This window comes from Hemicordylus capensis, chromosome 1 (genome assembly GCF_027244095.1).
Source record: "Hemicordylus capensis ecotype Gifberg chromosome 1, rHemCap1.1.pri, whole genome shotgun sequence".
NCBI lineage: Eukaryota > Metazoa > Chordata > Lepidosauria > Squamata > Cordylidae > Hemicordylus > Hemicordylus capensis.
In genome coordinates this window covers 267004752-267032649 of record NC_069657.1, presented here as the reverse complement: position 1 = coordinate 267032649, position 27898 = coordinate 267004752, and the positions used below count along the sequence as shown (strand labels likewise).

General features: G+C 43.3%; 1 protein-coding gene across 1 annotated transcript; it reads right to left on the bottom strand.

Moving 5' to 3' along the window:
• Window positions 1-194: 194 nt before the first annotated feature.
• DNAJC18 (DnaJ heat shock protein family (Hsp40) member C18) lies at window positions 195-27868 on the bottom strand. Its single transcript, XM_053285184.1, has 8 exons — window positions 27522-27868; window positions 25230-25416; window positions 17576-17721; window positions 14558-14743; window positions 13628-13749; window positions 9477-9586; window positions 5571-5743; window positions 195-4692 (listed from the first exon to the last, which is right to left on the bottom strand). The coding sequence occupies exons 1-8, from the start codon at window positions 27556-27558 to the stop codon at window positions 4568-4570; spliced, it is 1086 nt and encodes a 361-aa protein (XP_053141159.1). The 5' UTR covers window positions 27559-27868; the 3' UTR covers window positions 195-4567.
• Between the last annotated feature and the right edge of the window lie 30 nt (window positions 27869-27898).

The following is a 27898-nucleotide window of genomic DNA, read 5'->3' as shown; positions in this document are numbered from 1 at the left end:
TCAGGCTGTTACTAAGGCATGATGGTTGTTGAATTGTGACTGCTGTATCATTTCCTGTTTCTGCTCTTCCTAGGCAGAAGGCTGCTTTAGCTTTTGAGTCTCCATATCTGATATTCTGTGGCTTTTAAAAAGTATTTTTTTAAAATAGGGATTTGACAGCAATGATGTAGTAGAAAACAAGGATAATCTAAATGTGAGATTAGATATTCATTTTTTATTTCATGTCTTATTTCCATATAACACAGCAATAGTCATTTTCAAGGTTAAACAATGCATTACATTTAATTTTTAAAAAACCACAAACACAGAGAAAACTCCATCCCAATGTAAAGATGCAGCCCTCGAATACTATAATAGTCCTATTGAAATTGCTCCATTGAATGGAGGCCAAAGTAACAGAGAACTGTTTACTTCAAACCCACTGATCACTGCAAGACAAGGTGGCATTTCCAAAATTCTTATGTTAGATAAGGAAAGCATGTCTTATTTACTAGTCATCTGATGTACTGATATACATCTACACGGTTTATGAAAAATGGACTGTACAATCAAGTTTCAATGCAATCCTATACAATTACCATATTGCCAATGCATATTTACATGAAAAAAAAAGATCTTACCAAATCAACTCAAATAAATAAATACTGAACAGATGTCTGATGCAAAATAAGGAAAACAGAACAAAGGGATATTTTCAGATCTCCCGCACACATGAAGTAAATAAACTGTTTCACAAAGGGTACATACCAAGTCTTTAATTTATGCTACTACTTGCTATAGAGTTACCTGTAGCCTACCTGGAACAAACAAACAACAGTTAATTGTGTATATAAATATTCAAAATGTTAGCATTTCCGCAAATCTGCAACACAATAGTTTGTGAAACATATTGTTAATAAATAAAGAAGGAGCTTTTGTAACATTGGCCAAATTCTAATGTGTTACAGCCTATCTAAAAGAATGAGTGGCTCTGAAATGTAACTTAAAGATATTCCCAGGCATATACAACACAGTGGTTTAACTGGCATCTGTGCAAGTACAGCTAGTTAGGATGAAACACTGGGTGTCAGGTGAATCACTGACAGAAGGCTTCAAGATGAACTATGAATGCTGAAATGATAAAACTAAAGTCTACAACCACATCTTTCAACATCTGCGTTTGGGGAAGAATAGAGGTATTTCAAGGGACATGAACTACAACATACCAAAGGACATGTTGTAAATCTGATTCAGTCACTATGTTGAATAGGCATGTGCCATATTCACATCACAGGAATATAGAGAGCTGCCTTATACCAAATCAGATAATTGGTCCATCGAGCTCAGTATTGACTACACAGACTGGCAGTGGCTTCTCCAAGGTTACAGGCAGGAAGCTCTCTCTCAGCCCTATCTTGGAGATGCCAGGATGGTGTAATATGCCACTATGTAGATGCCAGGATTCTGTAAACATACCAATATCCTTACAGTAAAAATATTCAAATGCATAAAGTGGCAAGCCAGAGTCTCTAAAAAGACTACCCTCCTTGTTTACACCTGTAAACAATATTATCAAGCAGCTTTTCCAAGGAACATCCTGACAAACTTTTGAATTATTCACAGATAGCTTCAAACCTGTGACCACTAAAAAAGATTTGCTTTGCTGCTCATAAAATGGCTCAAAGAAAGTGTTTCTGTATGGCTGTTAAGCTGCTCCCTGATAGCCAGAATGGTATAGTGAACAGGCTTTCAAACTTTCACTGGGGAGAGCTGGATTCAGATCCTCACTCTGCTCTGACACTCAAGGAGTGATTTTGGGCCAATTGTTGTTTGCTCTATCTGCTTCACTGAAATTCTTAACAATCTTGTCGAGAACTACTGTATGTATGCCACTCTGAGTTCCTTGAAGGAAGGGCAGGATCAAATCAAATCTGTACATTTACTTGATATTATATTATTTATTACATAGGAGAGGAGAGCTGGTCTTGTGGTAGCAAGCCTAACTTGTCTCCTTAGCTAAGCAGGGTCCACACTGGTTGCATATGAAAGGGAGACTAGAAGTGTGAGCACGGTAAGATATTCCCCTCAGGGGATGGAGCTGCTCTGAGAAGAGCATCTAGGTTCCAAGTTCCTTCCCTGGTTTCTCCAAGATAGGGCTGAGAGATTCCTGCCTGCAAGCTTGGAGAAGCCACTGCCAGTCTGTGTAGATAATACTGAGCTAGATAGACCAATGGTCTGACTCAGTATATGGCAGCTTCCTGTGTTCCTATTTGCTTGAGACTGCTCCATATGTAATGCTTTCACACACTGGAGGCTCCACATAGGGGCTATGTTTGTTAGCAGAAAAGTTACACGGGCAGCCTCCCTGACAGCAACCTTTAGGCAGATACGGACCTAATATCCAGATTATTTAAAAAATAAAAAAAAAAGACTGGAAGGAACTCATGTGGTGAGGCATTTAGGAGCATAATGGCTCTTGGTATAGAACACTCACCTGGGAGTAGTTAGGGTGACACCCATGCCCCTCATGTCAGGGATAAAGTGGTACTTGGAAAACAGGTTCTACCAGTTTGGGTGGAATTAACTCTATACTTGCCAGCAGAAGATCAAAGCATGTTTTTCCTGTATGAAGAGCTTGGCACATCAGCCTATGTGTGTCAGCACCACAAAGCAGCAAAGGTGGCATTACATGCTTTATGATGATGTAGCTTGTTGAGTATACAATAGTCTCTAAATGCTTCTGTGGTAGATCGGCCAATTTAAGATTAAGTTAAAAAAACAATTTAGTCACATTTTTACAAGGAACAACTGTGGATGTAATTAGATCAGATTTCATTCATTTTATTAAAGCTCTTTCATAGGCATTTTAAATACCAGCATTGAGCTCTTTCTAAAGAAGTCCAAACTAATTAGAAAGAATTTTTCAGAATCAATTATGATTTATAATTCAAGCAGTTTTTACCTACTCTAGAGCCCTGCAACCTTATTTTAATAGTCCACTGTAAATGTTTGCAAATACAAACAGTTACGTCTATATAGTGTTACTGGTGAAGGTTATAACTAAAGAAAGTATGTAGTGCTCCTTAAAGCTGTACTGTTGAAATCAACTCTACCTTCTATTATATGAAGGATTCTGTTTTACCATCACATTAAACTAAGTGTGAATACAAACCTGTTGCTCTGATAAAATGTTACTGCATATGCTCCTGAAACTATATAAGCAGACTATTTCTTATGGAGAAGTTATTCTTCATAAAACCAAGAAGCACTGGGTTTATTGTGATTGTCTCAGACAGCAACATTGTGCTAGTAAACAACATTATTCAAAATGCTAGTTAATATCCTCCAAAAATCAATCAGAAAGGAGCTAGCACACAATAGTATTTCATATAGATAATAGGTAGATAACAATTTCCTCAGCAAGAGTCTAGGCTGGATATTCCATCTTAAAGGGAATGTTCTGAAGAGCATCAGGTTCCCATTGCACATCTTTACCAGTTTTTTAAGTTCAATGCTTGAGAAGGAAAAAGAATTCCTAAACTGCTCTTTCAGAAGCTGGGTTGATTACATAATTAAACCAGAAAAAAAATGAGAAAGAGGCTGGTCAGTATAACTTGTAAGGGACAAATGCTGGCCATGGTATTTGACAAGGTCTGGATCCCTAGAGAAAAAGTGGTATATAGCTGGTCACTTTATCTGTGTTCTCACTACATTTTCAGCCATGCCCCCAAATCTGTCAGTACAGTACATTGATTCCTGATTTCTCCAAACCAGTCAGAATTCATCAAAAAGTAGGAGCAGTCACAGATCAAACTCTGTATGTCAAAGTAACTAAAATTGCCTTTTAGTTTTTACAGTGAAAAAATTACTGATTCGAAAATGGATCTGAGATAAAGTAAAACAGACACTGTCAATGGGGAAGGACATCACCTTACCCCCCAGAGTTCAATGGATCCAGACCTTGTCAAAATCTATAGTGGGCATTCATTTCCCCCCAGGTGGTCCTGATGGCTAAAATTTGGTGTCCTGGTTAATTCACTGGACAGATCCAGCTAAAAAAGCAGTGCTATTTCCTTCAGCGCAAACTGTTGAAACATAACAAGGATGAATCCCAAAACTGAGACTGAAGCAAATCTTGTCCATTCTGCCTAAGTTTTTGTTGCAAGTCAGGTAAAGAGCAGCTTCAGATGGATATGAGAAACAGCGATATGTGATGCTGAGGGGCTCTACACCCACAGCAAAAACAGTGAACATGATGGCTGTGTTCCTGGGAAGCACCTGCTCAGCGCTTAAATGGCAGCAAAGTACCATATGAAGAATGCTGCCAAATGTATTCACATCTCGAAGGAATCATTAACATTTAACACCACTGGCGCTTGGAACCAAAAGAGACTGTATACATACAGCAAAGTGTTGCCTCTATGGCTCAGTCCATACAGCTCCATGTACATGATGATGATGATATCAAGTCTTAAGTCTATGCTTTTCTTCTTCATTATAAACGGAGAAGAGAACCAAGCTGAAACTCTCACCAACAGCATACATGACCAGTCAGCACTGCTCTCTTCTCCCCTTGTAGATCTGCCTGTTAGCGACTCCTTTGTATTTCTATGAGACTGGAGAGCTTTTCACAGTTCTCAAGCTTTAGGGATTCTGCTTTCTGTTTCAGTCGTTCATCTCTGTATAGCTTTGCCAAATTAGACAACTCTGATTCTGAAAGAGGAAAGATACACTTAGTAGCTATACTATTATACTATTTCGTCTTAAGTCACATTGATTTCAAATAATGGATTCATGGGGAGGGGAAGTATTGAAAGGTATTGGGGAGGAAAGGATGCAATTCAAAACATGCAATGACTTGATTAGCTTGTTTGTTAAATCTTTTCTATTTTGGCAACAAGATCTCAATTACAGAATCCTTTGTGCTCTGCAGTGTCAAGAATATATACAGAAACACGTTGATGCAATTTTTTTTTTAATTAAAGCAAATTTATTTTGGCTTAAAGAGAGTTAGATACTAATATAATTTTAACCAATTAATTCAGGATAATTTACCAATTTACAGTTTAAATGTGATGACACCTTGTCTGCTTCTAATGTAAGAAAAATTGGATTAGAGTGCCTATGTCTGTGTAAATATATGACTGTAGTTGACAGAGTTCATGGTGGTATTTGCTCAGCTTATAGGAGTCACTGCAACCATGGCCAAAGACCACACAATCCCATAATGCATTGCAAAACAGTCAAATACAGAAAAAGCAGACTCAGCATGGGCTAGTTCATTCAGCAGGAAACAGAGCACTTAACTACATGAAAGTAGTTAAAAAATCTAGTGTCAGCAGTAGCACATCTATTTCATACTGCAAGAGTTTTCTGGACTAGTGTGTACTCTGATTATCTACTTCTCTGCTTTCAATAATTTATAGAAACTACCCTATTTTGTTCACTAAATTGATTACATTAATCAATTCAACACAATCAATCCATCATGCACTTTGAGATTCAAGTGCTTGCTGTCTAGATTTCAAATCAATGGTGTTGTAGTAGACACATCATGAAAGGTGCTTAAAAATGAGCAAAAGGCAGCTTACTTTGTTGTTTTTCTTTCCTGCAGCTAGTCTGGATATGGTCAATATAATCTTTTTCAATATGCTTTTCAAGCTCTTCAAGCTCTTCGCCATCATAGTTATTTTCAAAGTTTTTATCAACATAGTAAGGCACCTGCAAATTCTGTGTTTCTCTAACAATGGTGTGCCCTAGAGTCCTATAAGGGTAAGGGTAAACAAGTGACGAATGAGATTTTAAGACTATTGAAAAATAAAATTCAGAATATATGCTTTGTCTAGTTAATATTTCTACACAGTGTTGTTTGCCTCCCTCAAAAAAAATAAAATGTCCTCAAAGTATATTACGCTTCCCTTTGTTTCTGTGAGATTTATTCTATATTCTTCCATCTATATGATCCTGTAATGCCCAGAATACTGCCAGCTATTGCAGGTTGGCAGTATTCTGGCAGTATTTGCGTAAAAGTTGCAAAAAACTACAAATAGTGATAGTTCTTTCAACTGCTTAATATTGTGGTTAGGTGACATCCCATTTCTGAAATTAACTGAACAGAATCTGAAAACAAAAGCAAACTGATGTGGGACATAATTACAGCATTATGATTTTAAGGAACATTAAAAGATGCAACTTAAAATGAGGATGCTTTACCAAGAATGATATTAGCGATAAACATTTACTAAATGCACTCTGGAATTGTTTTCAATGTCTTAAATTCAGTTTCACACAGTGATTTTTAAACAATTAGAAGAATTCCTGTACAGAGTACTTTTACTTTCTTAGGGTTCTCTTGTAGCTTTGTGTAAAATAACTGGGAACAAACTAGACTGTTATATATCAATTCGAGAGTATATGTAAGAAAAAGTCAGTAGCAAGGCGAGGGGTGGTGGTGGACATTAGGCTAATGTTTTTTGGCAGTCAGCTATTTTCTGTTCCTCAAGCATCCTGAATGTTTGAATTAGACCTCCACCCCACACAAAAAATATCACCAAACAGAAGGAAGCCAAGCTCTATCTATATCTATCTATCTATATCTATAATTCTCTAAGGTGTACCCATGGCTAATCCCGTGTGTGGCAGCTCTCGCGAGAGTTCACGAGCAGAAGCACCATGGTGATTGGGCAGTGGAGATTCTATATGCAGATAGGGAAGAGGAGCCTGTGATAGTTAAGGACAGTTGGAATGCAACTGTTACTGGTTGGAAGCTGTTCTTGATTGCAGAGGAGCGGAATCTATCTATCTATCCATCCATCCATCTATAAAAGGATAGTGGGCAGGGGTTTATGAAGAGAGGGGTTGTGAGGGAGGAAAGAGCCCCTTCAGGAGAAGGAGGTTGTTGCTGTGTGTATTAGATAAGGAAACAAGGTGAACAAGATCTGTTAAATCAGGAAGGGAGAGAGAGAGAGAGACAGAAAGGGAGGAAAGAGTGAGTAGAAAGAGAAAGAGAGAAAAAGAAGGAAGGAGAAGAGAGAAAGAAGGAAGAGCGAAGGGCAGGCCCAAGCCTGTCAGTGGCCTGAGGGGAACGAGTGGCCATGGCGGTGCCTACTGGCAGCAAGGAAGGGCCCAGTCAACCACTGCTGCTGTTTGGGGCTACCAAGGCCATTAGCGGAGGGAGGCAGGCAGGCAAGGGACGGGCCTGGGCCTGACAGCAGCCTGCGGGGAACGAGCAGCCATGGCGGTGGCGGCAGCGAGGAAGGGCCTGGTCAATTGCTGCTCCTGTAGGGAGGAGCAGGTGTGGAGCTCAGGTGAGGGGGTCTCTGGGGATAGGGGGCTGCTGCGACCAAGAGGGGTGAGGTGGATGAAGTAAAGGGATGGAGGAGTGACCAAGAGGGGTGAGGGGGATGGAAGCAAGCGGATGGAGGAGGAGGAGCAGGAGTGCGGCTCAGGAGAGGGTGGACAGATCTCTGAGGTGAAGGGGGCTGTGGCAGGGGATGATAGAAGCAATCAAGTACTAGCATGCAGATGCTCTGCATGGGTTAAGCTAGTTTACTCTAATCCAACACTGCCTCACCTTTAATCCAAGTACAGTACCTCAATTGCCACCCCAACTACTGAATACTCTGGGGTTCAAAATCAAGGTCAAAGGTTTACTGCTGAAATTGTGACCAGCCATTACAACATGCCTAACAGAATCAAACATTCTAATACAGAAATATAAACACAGAACTGCAGGTTGTCAATCCTCTTTTCAATTTCTTATCAGTTTCCTTTTTTCCTTTTTATGAATAGCCTGTTTAAAAGGCATTTACCCACCAGTTAGGCCTGGAGCCTTTCCTGCTAGTTTTTATTTACGCCTGCTAGGCATAAATACTGTGGTCAACACTATTACCTATTTTTCTAATTCACAAGTAGGTTCTTCTTTTTGAGAATCACTTTGGATCTCAGTACCATATTCAGATATCATGACTATCCAAACTGCCCAGGAGAGTACCTTGAGCCCTTTCTTTTTTGTGTGAAGGGATAATTGCTTTCCATAGAGGACTCAGAGGAAACTTCTAGTTCCTATGTTTCATCTATGTCCAACATCCTTCAAGACTACTTTCCACATGCAAATTGTGCTTATAATGCATGGATGCGGGAGTGGCTTTTCTACTACCACAAGCATATGTAATGATCAGGTAGTAAAAGCCTTTCCTTTCCTGTAAAGAGTGAACTGGAAATGTACCCCATCCTTACTGACAGGCTAGGGATCAGCCACTCAGCACACGATGGGTGGGACCTAGAGGGCCATAAGGCAGGAAGATAAGTGGGTCTTGGATCAGAAGGAGCTAGGTGGGACGTGAGGGAAGCATGGGTAAAAAGGCTTAGTGAGGAGCAATGGAATTTTGTTCCCTCATGGTCAAAAGCTAGCCTGGATATTTCTTTCAAGAAGAAGCAGCTGTCTGGAGGGCAGGAGATGTGGCCATGAGGTCTGGCTGCAGGAAAATCTCTCTGCAAATCCGGGGAAGACAGGATGGGAAGAAACTTGAATCCTCTACTATGGTTTCGGTGAGTTCAAGGCAAAGGAAGCCAGGGCTTTTGGCTTTGGGGAGAGTTTAGACTAGGGAACAATTTGTTAGTCAGATGTGGCATTAGAAACTTATCTTTCTTTCATGTGAATTGTGCATCCCCGATATTGTTCTAAGTTTGTCTATCTAGAATGTAACTAAGGTAAGAAACGCCGAGCCTGCGCTAATCCAACAGGGCTTTGTAAGAGACCCTGCAAGCTTTTCAAGGGGCTTTTGTATTTTCCTGTGTCTATGTTCTTTGCAAATGGGTAACCACAATTTTTAAAGTGTGCCATCCCAATATTATCTGGGATGCTTTTCTGAAATATTCTTGCAACTGCTGAGTGTTTCTTTTACCTGTAATTAAAAGCTGAGAGAGCTTCAGACAGAAACTGTCTATAGTATTTTGAATGTTTTCGTCTCCCCCTCTTTTTGTTCTTTGCACCTTACCTGCCTCTGAGTGGATTTTTTAACTCAGGAAAGGAGATTTTACTCTGGTGCAAACATGCCTCAATTTGATTGTTCAGCAACTCTACCAAGTTTTCTCACTATGTGTAAGCTGCATGTGGAGGGTTTTTGTACTGTTAGAAAAGGAGAGTCTCCCTGGAATTCCACCCTAATCCAGGTGGGGTGGGGTGGGGTGGAGAGGGTTAAACTCTGTAATAATTGGGAGATGGTGGTGGCAGCGAATCAGCTACTGGGGATACAGGGAAGTTTTGGGGAGCAGCCTTTGTGGGTGAAAGCATAGAGAGGGGATGATTTAGCATTTTTCTTCCCCTCATGTGGGCTTGCTTTGAGACAAAGGCTGGGTTAAATCTGCTACAGCATATATCAGCTCCACAACCTAAATGCCATTCATATTTAAACTACAGGCCTTTTCCAAGATTGAGATTAACCTCCATATTGGAAAGGCTAATGCAGAAGAGCCTGAAAAATATTTGGACTTACGATTTGAAGAAGAGGCTGTAGGGTGGATTAGTAGCCATCAGCTGAGTTACTATTGACACAACTATTATAATAAAGACTGGCAGTAACTGAATAAATGCCGAGTATGTATTCTGGAAATCAAAAATATGGTTAGTGAAGCATACTGGCTAAAGATGGAATACAATCTAAACGCTAAAGGCAAAAGAAATACATCAGTCCCCTAAAAGAGTTGAATTAGTCAGCTATTGGCCTTTTAAGCAGGAGCAAATATGGTTCATATTATTTGTTTTATTAAGGTTCTCTATTCTAAACACAAATTATATACTAAGAACAGATTTCAGGGCAGCTTTCATTGTCCTTTTTGAAGAATTAGGAAATTATGCTTTCTTGCTCCTTTCTAAAATCGAACTTTGCTACATATTATATTGCCTTAAATGGCTGTGTTGACAGGCAAACTCTCTTCCTTATATTATGCAATATAAATGTTCAGTTCTACTTAATGCTGTAAGATGTCCTGTATCATATATGCAGGCTGATGTAAGAAGTCTCCCAAAGGAGTCACATCTAAGTTGTTCAAGCCAATAATTATTGGTTTGGGGCAAGTGCCTGCTTGCCTACAAACAGGTCCTTGACGGCCAACACACAGAGCTTGTTCAAAGCTTTAACTGTCTTGGTATCTCTTCCTCTGTCTAGAACAACTGGAGCAGCCACCTGTGAGCAGTGAAACTTAAATCCTCCAGCGCTTCACAGGCAGTAAGTTACATGACTCCCAGGGATGGCTTGGCAGTGCTGGTATTGAATGTTTTCAAGGCCAAAGTATATACACAAGTGCTCTGTGGGGCTGAAAACAGTGGGTCTGATATCCAGAACTTTGAGATAAAGCTAGGTTTTGATTGCGTTTACTGCTGTGTTTACTTCTGAGTATTGTGAAAATTGAAGCAGGATAAATTCTCCATTAGGGTAAGGGGTTTTTTGCCCCAAGTTACTGGTCTAAATAGCAAGCCATGGGGGACAGCAGATTGCCCAGATGTGTTGATGAAAACAATCAGATAAGAGCCTCAAGCTCAGGAATCCATGGCCTTTTATTAACTGTACTGAATATTATGATTTTTAAAAACTTAATTTTTATTCAGAATCAGTATTTATTACTTTGATGCCAATGACGTGTAAAATCACTATTACTGTACAACATGGATCAAATACAGGAAGAGATGTTGGCTTCCTTGGTATTCCTTTGTGTACAAACAGTGTCACCATTATGATTTTTTTTAGAGGCACATCTGGTGCAGACGGGTTTAGTGAGGGCAAGGATGAGGATTAAAAATAGACTCCTTGAAACTGATATCTAGCTCGGCCTGCCGTCCAGTTCAGGATTTTTCATTCCCACCATGGTTCAGAGTGACTAAAGCAGGAACAGTCATGTTTTGAAGGCTTAGGTGACCACTCTTCTAGAAAAATCAAGAAAATGGCTTACTCCTATTTTCTTTATTTAGTAGATTTTTACTTCACCTTTCAACTAAAGGTCTCAGAACAGCTCACAATCAAACCCAGCTTCTACCCTCTTCCAGACTATGAATAGGATGATGCTTACAAATCTCTAGATTTGAGGATGCGAATTGTGAGACATGAAATGCTTAGCTTGTTTTAATTTACATTTGACTACTCTAATTTTCCTCATCATGTTAGCTACTGAGCTTGAGATGGGGGCAAGCTGAAATGTCAGAGTGAGAGATGTGGGACTGGATAGAGTAGAAAATTCTTGGGTGGAGAGATACTGTTGAGGGTTATCAGATGGTAGTGAAAGTTGTAGGATTTGATGAGCCTATTCTGAGACAATGCATGCAGAGATCCCAGAGCAGGACCCCAAGGAGCTGCAAGGGGACAGGCAGAGACGCTCTATCAGGTGGGAATGCTGAATGAGCAACCTGACAGGTAGCAGATAAACCAGCTAAGAACAGATGCTTCTTTGCCATGTTTCCTTTGCAGTGTAGAAGCTGGTGCAGTGCAGCTCCTTCCTAGATCACAAAGCAACGCTGAGCTATGCCACAGCCTTTCTCCTCCCATTCCAGATGTGCAAGGTCCACAGAAGGCACCTTGCATTATGCAGTGCAGGGGGGAGCCATGCTGCAGCAGCTGTTGTGCCATCAAGGTAATGTGAAAAGCAAGCCTGGGTTGCAGAAATCTAGGACACAGAGGGAGTCAAGGGTGGCCAAAGTGTATTAAAGACCGCAGAGTCTTCAAGGAGGATGAGCTCTGAGCAGTAACCGTTAAGTCTAGCAAGAAGGAAATAATGGCTGACATCCAGAGCAACAGAGCATCTGAGGGAGGATATTGGGCTAGTGCAAAAACTGCTGTGCTATATCTGGGGCTTCCATTCGAGATTAGGGCAGTGCTAGGGCAGTCAGGATAGTGGCACAATTGCAGCAGGCCTCATTTGTTTTAATGGGAACTTTGAACAGTATAGCACTCTTGCACAAATTTCCCATTTTTAGAGCAACTAAGGTTGGCACTAGCTTTTTCCACAAGCACTCCATTACTCTGGACGTCAGCCAGTAATTTCCGCCAGCACAGAAGCCCAATTGTAGGGGATTCCAGAGAGATGCTCTGGAATGTGAGATAAATTGACTGGACTAGTAACTACTTGCAGCTGGTCTAGTCAGCTCTACCACTTGGCATAATACTCCAAGGTCTCCCCTGCCCCGCCGCCGAATGAAATTTATCAAAGTTATCAAAGCTATATTGCCTGACTAGAACTAATGGCACGGTAGCAGTACAGAGGAATTTGCTCCCATTGTTCTACAGAAATAACTCTCTATACACAACCCTTATTGTTTTCCCCTCTCCTATTCCCATACAATCAGTGGAGCTGTGAAATGATCTGAACTGGATTGGCAAACAACTACCAGTCTAGTGCATTTCACCCCTACCAAAAACCAAACAAAAACGAGTTCTTGAATGGCAGGGCATTGCTGAGAGGGAAGGAAAGCTTTGTCTAGCTCCTTTTTAATTACAAAAACGTTTAAAGCTATTTTAAGACTGTTCTGGATAGGGAAAGTGTGTCGGTATAAAGGCACACCTTTCCAGCTATTGGAAAGAGAGTCTGAAACAGCCACAAATCTTTCAATTTCAAATGGCAGCAAAGCCTTCTGGGATATTGTTCCACAAAGAGAAAGGAGGCAACGGCCCTATTTCCCCTTCATTGTCATGTACCACGTGGTGAAAGTCACAGAAGATGTGACCAAAGTAATGTAAAAGCCCCGTGGCATAATATGAAGCACCTAAAGTGAGCATCATGGTGAGAGATGGGTTATCCCAGGGACTCTGGCATCATTCTGCGGATCTTTCTGGAGACTGAAGGAGGAGGAGGAGCAGCTCCTGCTATGTTAGGGAGTGGGCAGGATGCGGCTATCCCTGTTCCAGCTCCTAAAACATCGAATGAATGTATAGAAATTGAATGAATGAAAGACAGCTGGGAATGGAGAGCGGAGCTATGTGAACTGTGAACTGTTACAGAATTGTATCCATATAGTTGAGCGGTAGATACACTGATTGTCTCTCTCATTCAACATGATGTGGTGTGGAGGACAGTATATTGGCCTTTGGCCAAGGCTCAGATCAGATATGAAGCTCACTGTTCATCCTTACAGGCATAAAGCTCATCTTGTACAAATCACTCTTTTTCAGTCTAATCTACTTCACAGGCTTGCTGTGAAATAAGTCAGAGGAGCTTCTGGACCTCACTGGAGAAAGGTTGAGATACACACATGACAATATGGAAGAGAGAGCAACACAAACAACTATGAGGATTGTGCTATTCAGTGATCCACAAATCCATGTCATGTTCATCTGTACAACTGCCACTTGGTAAAGCTGACTTTCAGCTTGATCCGATGTTTTCACTGAAGTAGTCCCAGTGAGCTCAATAGGTGCTACCTCAAACCTGCCTAGAATTTCAGCTTTTCTATTGCTGGTGAAAGCCAATCCCTAAGACCACAATCTTTCCTAGTAAATGTATTTGAGGAGCAACTTACAATTAAGAGCTCTAAGAACAATGGATACCACTTATTTTTAAAATGGCAAAATGTCAGTTAATGAGCAGTACCAGCTTCTTGTCTCACAAGCAAGGGCAGCAGCTTTCTGTGTATGTGGGGCAGGTTCCCTCTCCCAAGTACCTGTGGCCTGTTTTCTTCCTCCTCCTCTTCCTGCGTCCAAGTCTTCTCACGTCTGCTCCGCTGCTGATAACATGGAGTATATGGCGTTTCCATTGATGAATTTGTAAACATATGCATATTTCCTAGTTTAAAAAAGGAGCAGAGGGACTGTTTTAGCTTTCAGTAACAGTGGATGTCTCACCTAGGTAGGAAAGGCTTCTTGCTTCTATGATAAGAGTCTTAGCTTTCATTTAACAAATGAATTAAACATTTAGTGTCACTGTGGCGGGATGCAAAAACAGCACAGCTTGCAGCATATGCTCCTTAAAGGCAAAACATTGGACACAATTCTATTTTAAAATCACATGATTTTTAAAGTTCAGTTAATAGGATGGCATCACCATGCCTCTCAACTGCCATAACTGATGAAATAGGTCAGGTATCTTCCTATACATCTCCTACCTTGTTGGGTCTTCCCTTAGGCTCTGCTTATTTCTCAGAGTGGAAGTATTAACCAGTTTTAGTAAGAATAATATGGCAGAAGCTCTCAAGAATGAGACCAATCTATACATTTGAGGAAAGCCGATTTTAAAAACCATGCATTTTCTTATTTCACAGGAACAACTGCTATCTATCTATCTATCTATCTATCTATCTGAAAGCTGGAATAGCATCATATGTTGATCAGTGGCCTATGCTTGCACCATTCACTCAGAAAACAAGGATAAGGAATTTTGTAAGCTTCCTGGAAATCTCAAATGAGTGCAAACACTGTTTTTCTCTTGTGCCATTAGCAGTTAAAGGCAAAAGGAGGAGGAAAAGGTAATTGCAACCAAAACACTTTCATCATAGAAGTTGACTGCATGCAGAAGATAATTAGGGTCTTATGCAGAATCAGGCAATGGGGGCTTTTGTTGCACTTCAAAGTGATGCCAGAAAGGGAAAGCTCACCTGTTGGGAAGTTCCCGCCAAAGAACATGTTAAATATTTCTTCTGGTGTGATGTCGGCTTCAAACTCCCTGTAGTAATCATAGTGCTTGGGTAGATTGGTATATAGAGTCTCTTGTTCATCTCCAAACCGGTCATACTGTAATCTCTTTTCAGGGTTGCTCAGAACTGCAAAGGCAGTGCCTATTGCTGAAGGGTGGAAGAGCAAGGCGGGGGGGGAAGGGTTCAGAATCATTGCAGTCTAGTCTAATTCCTGATTAACACAGAACTGAACAAGAAGTGCTGGTAAAAACTAATCTGCCTACCTTCCTTTCACTGTTCCTACAACTAGACTAAATTTCGTCCAAATCGGTTAGGCAGTGCACAAGTTAGCTCACTTGCGTTTCAAATCTTCATGCATCTGCCATCTTGAACTGGGGTGGATGTCATCATCATAAACTATATGTTGGAGGCATCCCTGTGTCCCTAAAACTGTACCAAGTCTGGTCAAAATTGGTTAGGCAGTCCACAAGTTAGCTACCAGGGTCTCAAATATTCATGCATCTGGCATCTTGAATTAGGATGGATGACATGATTACAAACTACACCACTGAGTGTCACTCACTACGACTGTACCACATTTGGTTCAAATCAGTTAGGCAGTCCACAAGTTAGCCCACTTTCACCTCAAACGTTTATGCTTCTGCCATCTTTAATTGGGCTGGACGACATCATCACAAACTACACCATTAAGGTGTCCCTACAATTGTACCTAATTTTGTTCATATTGGTCCAGGCATTGCAAAGCTGATAGTGGGACACACATTCACACACACACACACACACACACACACACACACACACACACACACACACAGCCTAAGCTTACTTAATGATCTCCTAAGCTTACTTTCCTTAAGGAAAGCAGGCTAAAAATGCAAAATAGTTTATAAACAGTGGCTTGTAGAAGTTCCGTACTCCCCTTTTGCGATCGTCCCTTCCTGCTGCAGCTACCATGCCACATGCCATGCTGCTCCAGCAGACTTTCAGGGGGCAAAGAAGGCTGCAGAGGGGAGGGGGGAAAACCACAGGAGATCACACTTCCCCATAAAGAGCTTTCCTTTCAAACAACTTTGATGGCCTCAAAGTTAAGGAAAATGACAGAATATCCTATGCATAGGTATAGTTGCAGACACATTAGTGACATAACATTAGTAGCCCTCCGTTCCTCCAAGATGTCCCAAGCAGCATACATGGCATTCTCTCAGTGTAGCCTTACACTGCCCTGTGGCCACTGTTTGTTTGCTTGAATCATTTGGAGACAACTGTGTTTTACCAGCAGAGGCTTCAGCTAGTCCAAACTCATGGGCGCAAAAAAAACTCCTTAGGTGTGGGTAGGTGGTGCCCTCATGGGATACAAGTAGTTTACCCAGCTTCTACAACAAATATTTATATACCACTTTTCAACAGAAGTTCCCAAAGTGGTTTACTTAGAGAAAAATAAAATAAAATAAAATAAAATAAAAACTGGATCCCTGTCCCCAAAAGGCTCACAATCTAAAAAGAAACATAAGATAGACACCAGCAACAGCCACTGGAGGGATGCTGTGCTGGGGATGGATAGGGCCAGTTGCTCTCCCCCTGCTCAGTAAAGAAAATCACCCCTTTAAAAAGGTGTCTCTTTGCTCAGTTAGCAGCTATCCCTAGGCATACCTTTGTCTTTCCTTGCTTAACGTCTTAGTGGTTGAAAGCTAGAGAGCATGTCTGAAGAAAGGTCTTGATGCTGCTGTGCCCATTTATCTTTTTCTTTACTGTTTATTTTTAAACTTTTCAATAAAAATTCAAAACATAAGTATAATAATGTGGAAAGAATTTTTTAAAAAGCCAATAGGAATATAATATACTTTCCCCCCAACTTCTGAGAACAAAGCATAAAGCTGTATGTTGATCTTGGAGGAAAATATAGATGAAAAGTCATATCAGAGGGACCATATCCACCTCTGTAAAAACAAACAGAAGAATACGTACTGGGCTTAGAATAGATAATATTAGGAACTGTGACATATTCCTTGCAAGGCAACCAAGCCATCAGGAAGTCTGGCTTGCCCTCTGTCAACTTTGATTTGGTTTTTCCAATTCCAGAATGTACCAGACTGATACCGTGTTTTTCCAATACCAGAATGTATTAGCCCTCTGAATCTTAGAGGTAAGGGCTTCTGTTTTCCAGTACTGAACTATTACTAATTTGGTTGCCATTAAAAGATATGAAATCAGCTCTTTATGAGTGGTATAGCTACCCTGTTTCCCCGAAAGTAAGACCTACCCCAAAAGTAAGACCTAGCAGTAATTTCTGATGTACCGCTAATTGCCCTAGTGCATTTTTTGGGGCTAAAATTAATATAAGACACTGTCTTATTTTCGGGGAAACATTTTTGTCAACTACTAAGCATTTTTGTCAACTACTGAGTAGATACAGTTCCAAGTCCTTAGACTTGAAACTTAATAATCCTACTATCTTTACCCAAAACATCAGCCCCCCAAATATGAACTCTGGCCACTCCACCACATTACTCCAGTGTTCACTACCCTTCCAGCAATAACCAGATCCAATTCCCATAATGCAAGATATTGTATTGGGAATGAGATACTAACAAGCAGAAACCTTTTATGATTCCCCCCCCCCTATACATGCACACTAACAGAAACTTGACGGCCATCCTTCAACTCCCAATTCCAACATAAATTCTCAATTGGCTTATTTAAATCCCTGTTCCAAGCCATTCCATATCCTAGATAAGGGCCTATAGCAGACTGAAGAACATATTTGATACAAGACCTGTGCCCACCAAAGAGACTGTGCACAAAGAAGACTCTAAAGTGCAGATTGTTCCTGGAGATAGCATCAATCAGTTCATTCTGTCTAAACAGGAGTTTGTATTTGGAAGTACTGAAATCCAAGTACAGGAATATCTTCTAATTTCTCCTTTGCCTGAGCCACTGAGCATAGCACTCACTTTATACTTCAAGACTGCTCATCCATACCTTTAAAAGCATCTGTTGCTCCCGGAGCACAGTTCTTGTCGGGGTGAAATTTAAGGGCTAGTTTTCGGTATGCTTTCTTTAGTTCTTCATCTTTTGCATCTCTCCCAACGCCTAGAATCTCATAATAACTCTTACTCCTCTTTATTCTACAAAATAAGCGCCATACTTTAATGACAGATATGTTCCTAAACAGTACTTACAGAAGGTTTCTTGATAGATACCAATACATAATAAAGAAAAACAAGCAGCCGACATAAATTTCATGATTCTGCATTCATGGGAGAAGCTAATCTACAGTATTTATCCTTTTAGATGGTTTCAGTCTGCTCTTTCATACTGGCTCTGGATCTACTGACTGCTTCATTGATGCAGGTCTAATTGTTTAGCATCAGAACTAACTAAAGATAAGCTTGATGCGGGAGATATATACATATGTATATATATACACATATACGTGTGTGTGCGCACACACACTCATTCTGGCATTTAGAGACCAGAGAGAAACATTGGTACTTACTGTGAAGGGTTCTTTTTCAAGGTATAGGGAGGTCATCCTCTTAACACTGGGTTATCAGCCACTGCATACTCTGAGCCAGGGCCAATTAAAATTGAGCAGGCTAGTCTCCCAGAGTTAGCTGTCAGTCAAGCCCCAGTTCCGGGACTGTCGGGAGAGAATCAACATAACTTGGAAAAGGCAAAGTCAGGAAAAACAGGTGCAAATAGCAAAGGTAACAGAGAATAAATTGATTAACAGAAAAAAAACCACCCTAGAGAATAGAGGAAACTCCAACCCTGGGAGTAGCCCCCACCTCCTAACAAACTCCCCCTCCCCACATCCATGGGAGGGCCGGATGACCTCCCTATACCTTGAAAAAGAACCCTTCACAGTAAATACCAATGTTCCTTTTTCTTTGGTATAGGGCGGTTGTCCTCTTAACACTGGGACTTATCTAAGATGAGAGAAATACGGGAAGGGAGAGGATGGCCTGCCCTAAACCACCTGCTGTAGAATGGTGCAGCCCATGGCTGAGTGAGCAGCATAGAAAGATCTTATAATGCTTAATGAAAAGCATGACAGACACCCATGTTGCTGCTTTGCAGATTTCTGACAAAGGCGCCTGGGCCGAGAAAGCCGCGGCAGTGGAGGCACTTCTCCACTGGGTTGTGATACCTGCAGGAATGGGTTGTGATATCTGCAGAAACAGGTAGGCGTAAGGATTCATAGGCGAGAGTGATAGTAGCCCTAATCCACCTAGCCAGAGTAATTTTGGAAGCTTTAGCACTAAGTGAGGAAGGTTGAAAAGATATGAATAAAGCCTCTGTTTGTCTACATTCTTTGGTACGTTTAAGGTACATCTTGATAGCCCTGCGAACATCTAGCATGTGCCACAGCTTCTCCCTAGGATGAGTGGGAGACGGACAGAAAGACGGCAGAACCACCTCCTGCATCCTGTGAAAAGTTGAATTGATCTTTGGAACAAAGGTAGGATCTAATCTGAGCACCATGGAGTCACTCTGAATGATACAAAGCTCCCTATGGACTGAAAGAGCTGCTACTTCCGACACTCACCTGGCCGAAGTTATAGTCACCAGGAACAAACCCTTAAAGGACAACAACTTCAGAGAGGCCGAAAAAAGAGGCTCAGAGGGAGACTGAGTCAGAGCATTAAGGATGTTATTTAAATCCTATGAAGGAAACCTGTGAATGGGAGGAGGAGCTATGTTAGTGGCCCCCACTTAAAAAACGCCGCATATAAGGATGTAACTTGGGTAACCCTGGTACAGACAAATCCAAAACAGATGCCAGGGCAGATACCTGGCATCTCGGGCATAAGCTCAAGGCCTGACTGAAGGAAGGCCAAAGTTTCTGTGACACCTGCAGAGGAAGGTTGAATGTGATGTGCAAGTCCCCAACAGGAGAAGGCTGACCAAGCAGCCTGATAGATCCTAATGGTGGAATCCCTTCTGGATGTGAGGATGATGTCCTGAACTTGGACAGAGTGCCCTTGGACACTAGCCCCTGCCAGCTACAGCCCTTGTGTTCAAGGTCTAGGCGTGAAGGTGCAGGCATTCCGGGTATGGGTGGAGCAGTGGTCCCTGAGACAACAAGTCGTGATGCAGAGGAAGCTGCCAAGGAGGACGCTCCGACAATGCTAGAAGATCCGAAAACCAGGGCCAATGAGGCCAGTAAGGTGCCACAAGAATGACTCTTGCTCTCTCCAGGATGATCATTCTGATGACTAGTGACAAGATTGTTACTGGCGGAAAAGCATACTGATGACCAGGAGGCCAAGGAGCCTGCTCCATCTGCTCTGCCAGGCTGCAATGGTAGCAAGTGAAAAATATGGGAAGCTGAGCATTGTGAGGCAGTGCAAAGCAGGGGCGTAACAAGGCTGGAGTGGGCCCAGAGACAAAATTTTAAAATGGGCCCCTCGCTGATACACACACACACACACACACACACACACACACACACACACACACACTTCACAATATATAGTCATGTGACTTGCGCCTGGGGGGCCCCTCGAGGCGTGGGGACCCCCAGGCAGCCGCCTCCCCTTGTCTAATAGTAGTTATGCCCCTGGTGCAAAGAGGTCTGTCACTGGCATCCCTAGAGCAGTTGAGATCTGCAAGAATACCTCCGGGTGGAGGGTCCATTCTGCCAGATCAATGGTCTGCTGGCTCAGCCAGTCAGCCTGGAGGTTTGTGGACCTGGTGAGATGCTCTGCTGAGATGGATCTTAGATGCCCTTCTGCACATGCGAACAGGATATCTGACTCTCTCATGAGGGACCGAGATTTCGTGCCCTCCTTGGTTGTTGATGTGGGCCTTTGCGCTTATGTTGTCGGTGCGGACCAAGACATGGGTGCCCCAAAGCAGATCCTGGAAGTGAAGAAGGGCCAGGCGCATCGCTTTCAATTCTAACCAGTAGTTGTTGTTGTTATTAATAATTCCATTTCTATACCACCCTTCCAAAAATGGCTCAGGGCGGTTTACACAGAGAAATAATAAGATAGATCCCTGTCCCCAATGGGCTCAGAATCTAAAAAGAAACATAAGATAGACACCAGCAACAGTCACTGGAGGTACTGTGCTGGGGGTGGATAGGGCCAGTTACTCTCCCCCTGCTATATAAAGAGAATTACCACCACGTTGTGCTTGCATTCTGTCTGATTCCAGGTTCCCTGTGCCAACTGGTCCTGGCAGTGAGCTCCCCATCCTTTGAGGCTGTTTCTCCACTGTTCTGTTTGGAATTTCGAGGGAGAGACCCTCCTCCATGGCAAGAGACATCCACCATTGAAAAGCGCTTCGACCCTCCAGAGTCAGAGGGATAAGCAAGTGCTTAGCAAGCCATGATGGCCTGCAGATACGGGAGGAGGTGGCATTGGAGAGTTCTGGAGTGCCAATGTGACCAAGGAGTGCATTCTGTGCAAGAAATCATCGAGCCCAACACCTGTGCCAGAGTCATAAGATCTGCCTGACTGGTGTTCATGAGTGGTAAATTAAACTGGGACAACTTCAGTCTGTGTTCTAATGGAAGAGACACCATGGCCTCCAGTGTGTTGAACAGGGCCCCCAGATGTTGTAGGCTCCAGATGACTCTTCTGCAAATTGACAACGATCTCTGGTGGCTTGATTCAAAGATGGTGAACGAATCAAAAGATCATCCAAATACAGATGGGCGTAAATCCTCTGAAGGTGTACATGGGCAATCAGGGCTACCATGAGTTTGGTGCCGACACGGGGTGACGACGAGAGCCCAAATGGTAGAGCTCGGTATCGGTAATGCTCTTGGTTGTAAGCGAACCTCAGGTACCTCCTGAATGACAGATGGATTGGCACATGCAGGTTAGGGTTGTGCACGGAACCGGTTCGTAGGCCCTTTGGCCTCCGGAGCGGTTCGAACTGCAGCTGGTTCCGCCGCGGTTCAAAGATGGGGGGTGCTGCTTTAAGGGCGGGGGAGGGTGCACTTACCCCTCCTGCTGCTCTTCCCCCACTCCAGTTTTTCCTGCCACTCCATTGTCCTCATATACTGGAACTATCTGGAAGTATCTGATGCACCTGTGTGGGCATGTTGGTGCGCATGTCAGATAGTTCTGGTAAACAGGGGCAATGGGGCAGCAGGGAGATACGCTGCTGCCCCAATGGACTGTGACTGTTGCTGGTGTCTATCTCTGTTTAAACTGCCCTGAGCCATTTTTGGAAGGGTGGTATAGAAATCGACTGAATGAATAAACCTGCCTGCCTGCACCGCCTCCTGCACCCAGCGGTCGGTAGTGCTGGACTTCCATGCCTCTGAAAAATTAAGAAGCCTGAAAGGGTGTCATGGCTTACAGTTCTATTGTCCCGTGGAGGGGAAGCTGCACCCCTGCTGCTGTTTGGGGTTGCCTCTGCCATGGGTGCTCCATTGTTGACGCCATGCAGGCTTGAAGGCAATCTGATGATTGTCTCTGCACTGACTGTTTGTGTATTGAAAATCTGTAGAACAGTTGAATCTTCTCTAGGGACGAAAGGAAGACAAATTAAAAGATGCTCCCCTGAAGGGTCTGTGAAATTCCCTTTTTCCAGAAGGTATGGCCTTCTTTTTGTCCCTAGTTTCAACAAGGACAGGTTCTAAGGAATCCCCGAAGAGCTTGGAGCCCCTGAAGTGGGTGGCAGCCAGCGTTAACTTGGACTTGGAGTCCACGTGCCAGTTTTTTAACCATAGCCCTCTACGTACTGCGACCTCAGAAGCCAAGGCATAGGAGGCGAACTGAATGCAGTCCAAACTGGAATCTGCCATCAGAGCTGCCACCTTGGTAATCTCATTCGTCCCCTGACGTAGCTTGGTATTTTCTGGGGGAATGTACCTGACCAAATCCTTAGCCTAGAGAATGGTGGCCCTTGCAAAGATGGAGTTTGTAGTTGCAGCCCTACTCACTGTGGCCAATGCCTCATGGCCCCTTCGAAGAAGGTGGTCAGCTTTCTTGTCCTCTGGCAATCAGCGTTGTTCATCCCGTCCTTATTCATCAATGCACCCGACACCAACTGGGCCACTGAGGCATCTACAGGAGGAACTGCTAACATGGACATTATTTCAGATGGAAGAGTATATAATTTTTTCAGAAATGACAGACATAGTTTATTGGCAACCAGGGCCCCCCATTCAGCCATCATTACAGGCACGGTAACAGCTGAACTAAAAGTTGAAGGGAAAACCTTCTGGTCTTATCCAGAGAAAGGGTGATTGCCACTATCATTTAATTGCCTTGCTGACATCTTTAATAGCCCTCTTGGCTTTTGATAGCAGAACCTCAAAATCAGAGGTAGTGAAAAGATGATTAGAACTAGGAAGAGTTCCTAGAAGAAGGAGCCTGCTCGTCTGAGAGCCCCCCCCTTTTCTTTTAGGACCCAGAGGATTGAGATTCAGGTGTCTGCATGTCAGGCTCAGTGCAAGGAATGGGGGGAGCTGCAGGTGTTGGTCCATGAACAATAGGCTGAGAATTTGGCTGAGGTACTTGTGGTGGTGGAAGCTCAGGAACTGAATGCCTATGAACCTTTACCGGCTTTTTTGGAACAGGGGCCTTATTGGAGGAGGATGGAGAATAAGCTGGTGCTCACATGAGTGCCTCCCATGCCTGACCATGAACTTCCCCCTTTCTGCCATGGAGATGGCTTCCCTGGCAGGACTGGAGTTTGGGGAAGAAGAGGAGGAGAGTTTGACGGGATGTTTGGCAGGACGGTGAGGGGAACAACAGGAGATGAAGGAATGTTAGCCCTGAGGGTGGGGGAGGCAATCGCTAGGCACTGCCTGGTTACAAAATTCTGTAGCCAAGCGGAAACATCCTGAAGCATAACCCAATGGGACTGTCAATGGAGATTCCCCTGGCAGCACAGGTGTAGGAGTGCTGGGTAAAAATGGCAGGATTGGGACCTCCGGAGGAAGGATTGGCCCCCCCTGCAGGAGCTGCATTCAAGGCAATGCCAGGGCTTGTAGGTGCTAGAGACACATCGTCAAGGGCTAGCAAGCTAGTCCCTTGGTCCCATTTAAATGTGTGCTTTTTGCGCCTCTTGTGCTTAGTCTCCAAATTCCCTGGATTAGCAGGCAAAAAGGTGGGCGCAGCAGAGCCGGCAGTCAAAATGGTGGGCGGATCGGGCAGCCAATGGTGTGGTTTGTGTTGTTTGCAAACCACCTGGATAAGGATCCGCTCACTTAGCCTGACCCCTGAGTGGGAAAGTTTTGCTTTTTTCTTTTCCTTCGGAGGGACTCCATCCTTTCAATGCTTTGTTTTTTGTGCCACCTTCTTGTGCACCTGGGGAGGCTTTCAGAAACAGAAACGGCCACAGCAGCCCCCTTGCACTGGGGAGAAGATGAGCGCGGGTTAGTAGATAAAGCAAAGGGCTGCTGCACGGGATCCTTGCCCTTTGCATTGGACGGGGACCCTCCGAGAGGGAACCCACCCACATGTCCCCAAGCTTGGAAGCCTCCATATCCGGAGGCAGAAAGGTAACAACTAGGCTCATTAAATTTTTTTTTTATGGCTTCCCTCCTGCCCTTGCACACAGAGACTAAAAAGGGAAAGGAAGAATGGAAACTAGCCTTAGCAAGGAAACAAACAAACAAAAGATGATTCGAGCAAGAACGCTTTCCAAGTACTGCCAGTCTGGAGCGAGACAGGACCGGAAGTGGGGCTTGACTGACAGCTAACTACGGGAGACTAGCCTGCTCAGTTTTAACTGGCCCTGTCTCGGAGCGTGTGGTGGCTGATAACCCAGCGTTAAGAGGACGACCTCCCTATACCGAGGCAAAAAGACTGGGAAGAGAGTTCCACATGGCTGTGGGTGACTGGGAATGTCTTCTCGTCACTCTTATTTGTGATTCAGCACAAACATGCATCACTCAGAACTGGTGGGTGGGTGGAAGAGAGACTGGCCCCATCTTTCTGCCGAGTTCTTGGGCAGAGAACGGGGGGTGGGGCGCTATCTTGCACTTTGCTTTGGAGGCACCCACTGGGAGCATCTGCCATCCTGGCACTAAGTGAGGCGGACTCCTTTCCTTCCCAAAGGGGCGTAGCTAGGGAGAGGGGGACCATGTTCATCTCTCTCTCTGGATGCCCCCCCGAGTGAGGGAGATAATGAAGAAAATAGGGAGGGGTGGAGCTGGAGGGCCCTCAGGAGCTGGGGGCTCGTGTTCTTTGAACCCTTTTGCTCAATTATATCTATGCCCCTGCTCCCAAAAAATCTACTGTATGCCCAAGAACTCAAGAGAGTGGCTAGGGATAAAAATGTTAAGTACCACCACAGATATTGGCCAACATTCTGTGCAGCAGAAAACTGCTATCCTAAGGAGATAGCTGTTCTACAGAAGGCATGTGAAAACATTACTTTACATTTGGGGTTATGTTCCTAGGCAGTGTAAAGATTCCATATAGTTGTAAAGACATATTTTATTGGTTGTAGCAACCAATTAGTATGCATGCCATCATAAATGTTTTCTTTTTCACACCCTAGTACAGTAACATATCAAAACACAAATAGTCTAAAAAGGGGGGGGAGTCTGCTTCTTAACTAGCAGCCTTGCCAATTAAAACTGGCCTCTACTAATCAGTTACATCTACAGATTGCTGCCCTAGTGAATTAACCATTAAAGGCAGAGAAGCTTCCTATTTACCTTTGCACCCCAAGTAACTGTTCCTTTGTGTAAGTCATGCTACCTTCCCCAGATGGTGACCGACTCCTCCCACTGTCACACACATGCTCCTTCTTCATCCTCATACAGTCACTACAGCCACAGTAGTCAAAGTTGTCTCTTGCTTCCTCTGACGGGCATGGATTTCGTCTGAGTTCATCAATTAATGCTGCAAAGAAATACATGGTCAGAATTTGTATGTTTACAACAGTGGAACTTGGAATAGCTTCCCAAGATACACCCACAAAACCCTCTACAGTAGCAGGGTGGGGGGAAGTCTCTCATGATACTATATCCATGAAGGATATAGTATTTAAGAGATGTCTGCTGGGTTAGGCATAGGTGGGTCCATTTAGTTCACCATCCTGGTATCCAGTGGCCAACCAAGTGCTTTCTTGGACGCCCACAGTAGGCAACATGAGGGCAACAGTTGCCTCTGAGCTGCAGCTTCAATTTAATTGCCATCCTTAAATTGAGGCTGTGTGTCTGATGGTTCCCAAGAGAACACCACCACCAGAACCAAAAAAAAAGAAAAAAAAAAGGATAAAATGCTTCAAGTTTTTTTAAAAAAATTGTTTCTGATGTTAAGAATCTGCACATGTTTATTTTGGTATCTACTGTTTATTTGCTTTATTTATCTTGCAGTTTTAAAGAGCTGATACCAGTACTAAGTACGTGGAAGAAGAGAAGATAAAAAGCCAAACAAACACATGCCTTATATCCACTTCTCCCCATATTGTTTTGCTCATTTTTAAGACTAACAAGTGTCTAAATGGAAACTGTTTAAAGAGAAGCTTGCAACAGCAAACACAACACATGTATATCAGAATTTGCAAGGGAAATAGAATAGAAAACTTCAAAGATTGTCATCATAAATGCCAGACTTGGAGCTATTTGATAACCATGTGTGGACTCTCCCCATTGAAATGTTTTGTGCCCGAGATAATACAGAAATCCCCTCTGTAGTGTCTGAACCATGATGGGTCATTCACACATGCCAGTTACCACTTTATACTGCAGCCATCAAACAAACACATAGGAACTGGTTTTTGCTATTCAGAGAGGAGAGTATTTGGATGGTGCCATATCCATGCAATCTGCACAACACCATATGATGTTGACACAGAATGACAAATAGAAAGCATTATGAGTCTAGGCTTGCTTCTTTTCTACCCTCCAGAACTGCCTCAAACACTGTCACACATTTTATGACTTTTAGTCCTATGCAGTCTTCCAGAACAGAAGACAAATCCCATTCTCAATTCATCAGTTCCCACCTGTACCTCTTCTCCCACTGCACTATCATCCAACAATCTAACCTCCATCTAGCCTTCCAAAATCCAAATACTGAGACAGTCAAGATGGGCAGCCATGTTAATTTGTTGCTACAAAAAACAAGGAAAAGTCTTGTGGCACCTTAAAGACTAATCCAATTTATTCTTGCACAAGCGTTTGCAGACTCATATCTACTTTTCGTAGATGTATGAAGTGTTATCCTCAGCAGACATATTATACATACATGCACACAGGAACAAAGAAAAATGGCAAAGGAGCATGAAATGCAAGAGGTAGCACTAGGCCTGATATCTATGCAAAGATCAAAAGCATACAAGATAATTGCTTGTCTTGTATAGGTTTGAGTTTTGCATAAAAATACTCCAGACCTATCGGACCTCTTACACAACAGTTTACTGGAACATAGGAAGCTGCCTTATTATACTGAGTCAGAGCATTGGTCCATCTAGCTCAGTATTGTCTACACAGACTGGCAGCATTTTCTCCAAGAAAACTCAAAGAGACAGGAGTCTCTCTCAGCCCTATCTTGGAGGTGCCAGGAGAGGAACTTGGAACCTTCTGCATGCAAGCAAGCAGATGCTCTTCCCAGAGCAGCCCCATTCCGTAAGGATGCTCACATCACAGTGCTCACATGTAGTCTCCCATTCAAATGCCAACCCTTGCTTGGCAAATGGGACAATTCATGCTTGCTACCACAAGACCAGCTCTCCTCCTATAATAACTTGCAATTATTTTTCTCACTACCTAATGTACTCCCCTCCTGAGGATACCAGTCTGGAAGCGTGAGCCCAGGAAAGCTTATGCCACGATACATGTATCAGACTTAAGCTGTCACAAGGCTCTTTGTTGCAATAATCGGAGATCACTCGGCCTCCCACTGCAAATCTCCTACATTAACGCAACTCAGCCAGTTTCCCCAGACTCTGAGATAGCGAGGCAGCATCATTACCAGCATCCCCCAAAACGTGGAAAGGTTACCTTCAGTCCAGCGCTCCCCAGGGCCCAGCACTGCCATTTTCCATCTGGAAGGGAGAGAGGGACGACGAAAAGGAACGAAATGAGTCCACGTGATGCAGGATCCCGACCACAGGGCAACCTGGGTGTTGTAGTCCCCACATATTGGCGACCGCCAGCTATCTCCCCGAGAATGACCCGCACTCTTCACAGGCGAGGGATTTACACACCTCAGATATTACGATGGAGTTGGCAAGGGAGGATTTTAGACGAATTCCTCGGTCCCAGCCCCACTGCTAGTCTTAATTGCCACTTCTGCTTGGAAACTGGACTGGTTTTGCCACTCAATTTTCCAAGGCGGAGGGCTTTCGCCATAGAAGTACGAAGGGCTAGAGCGGCAC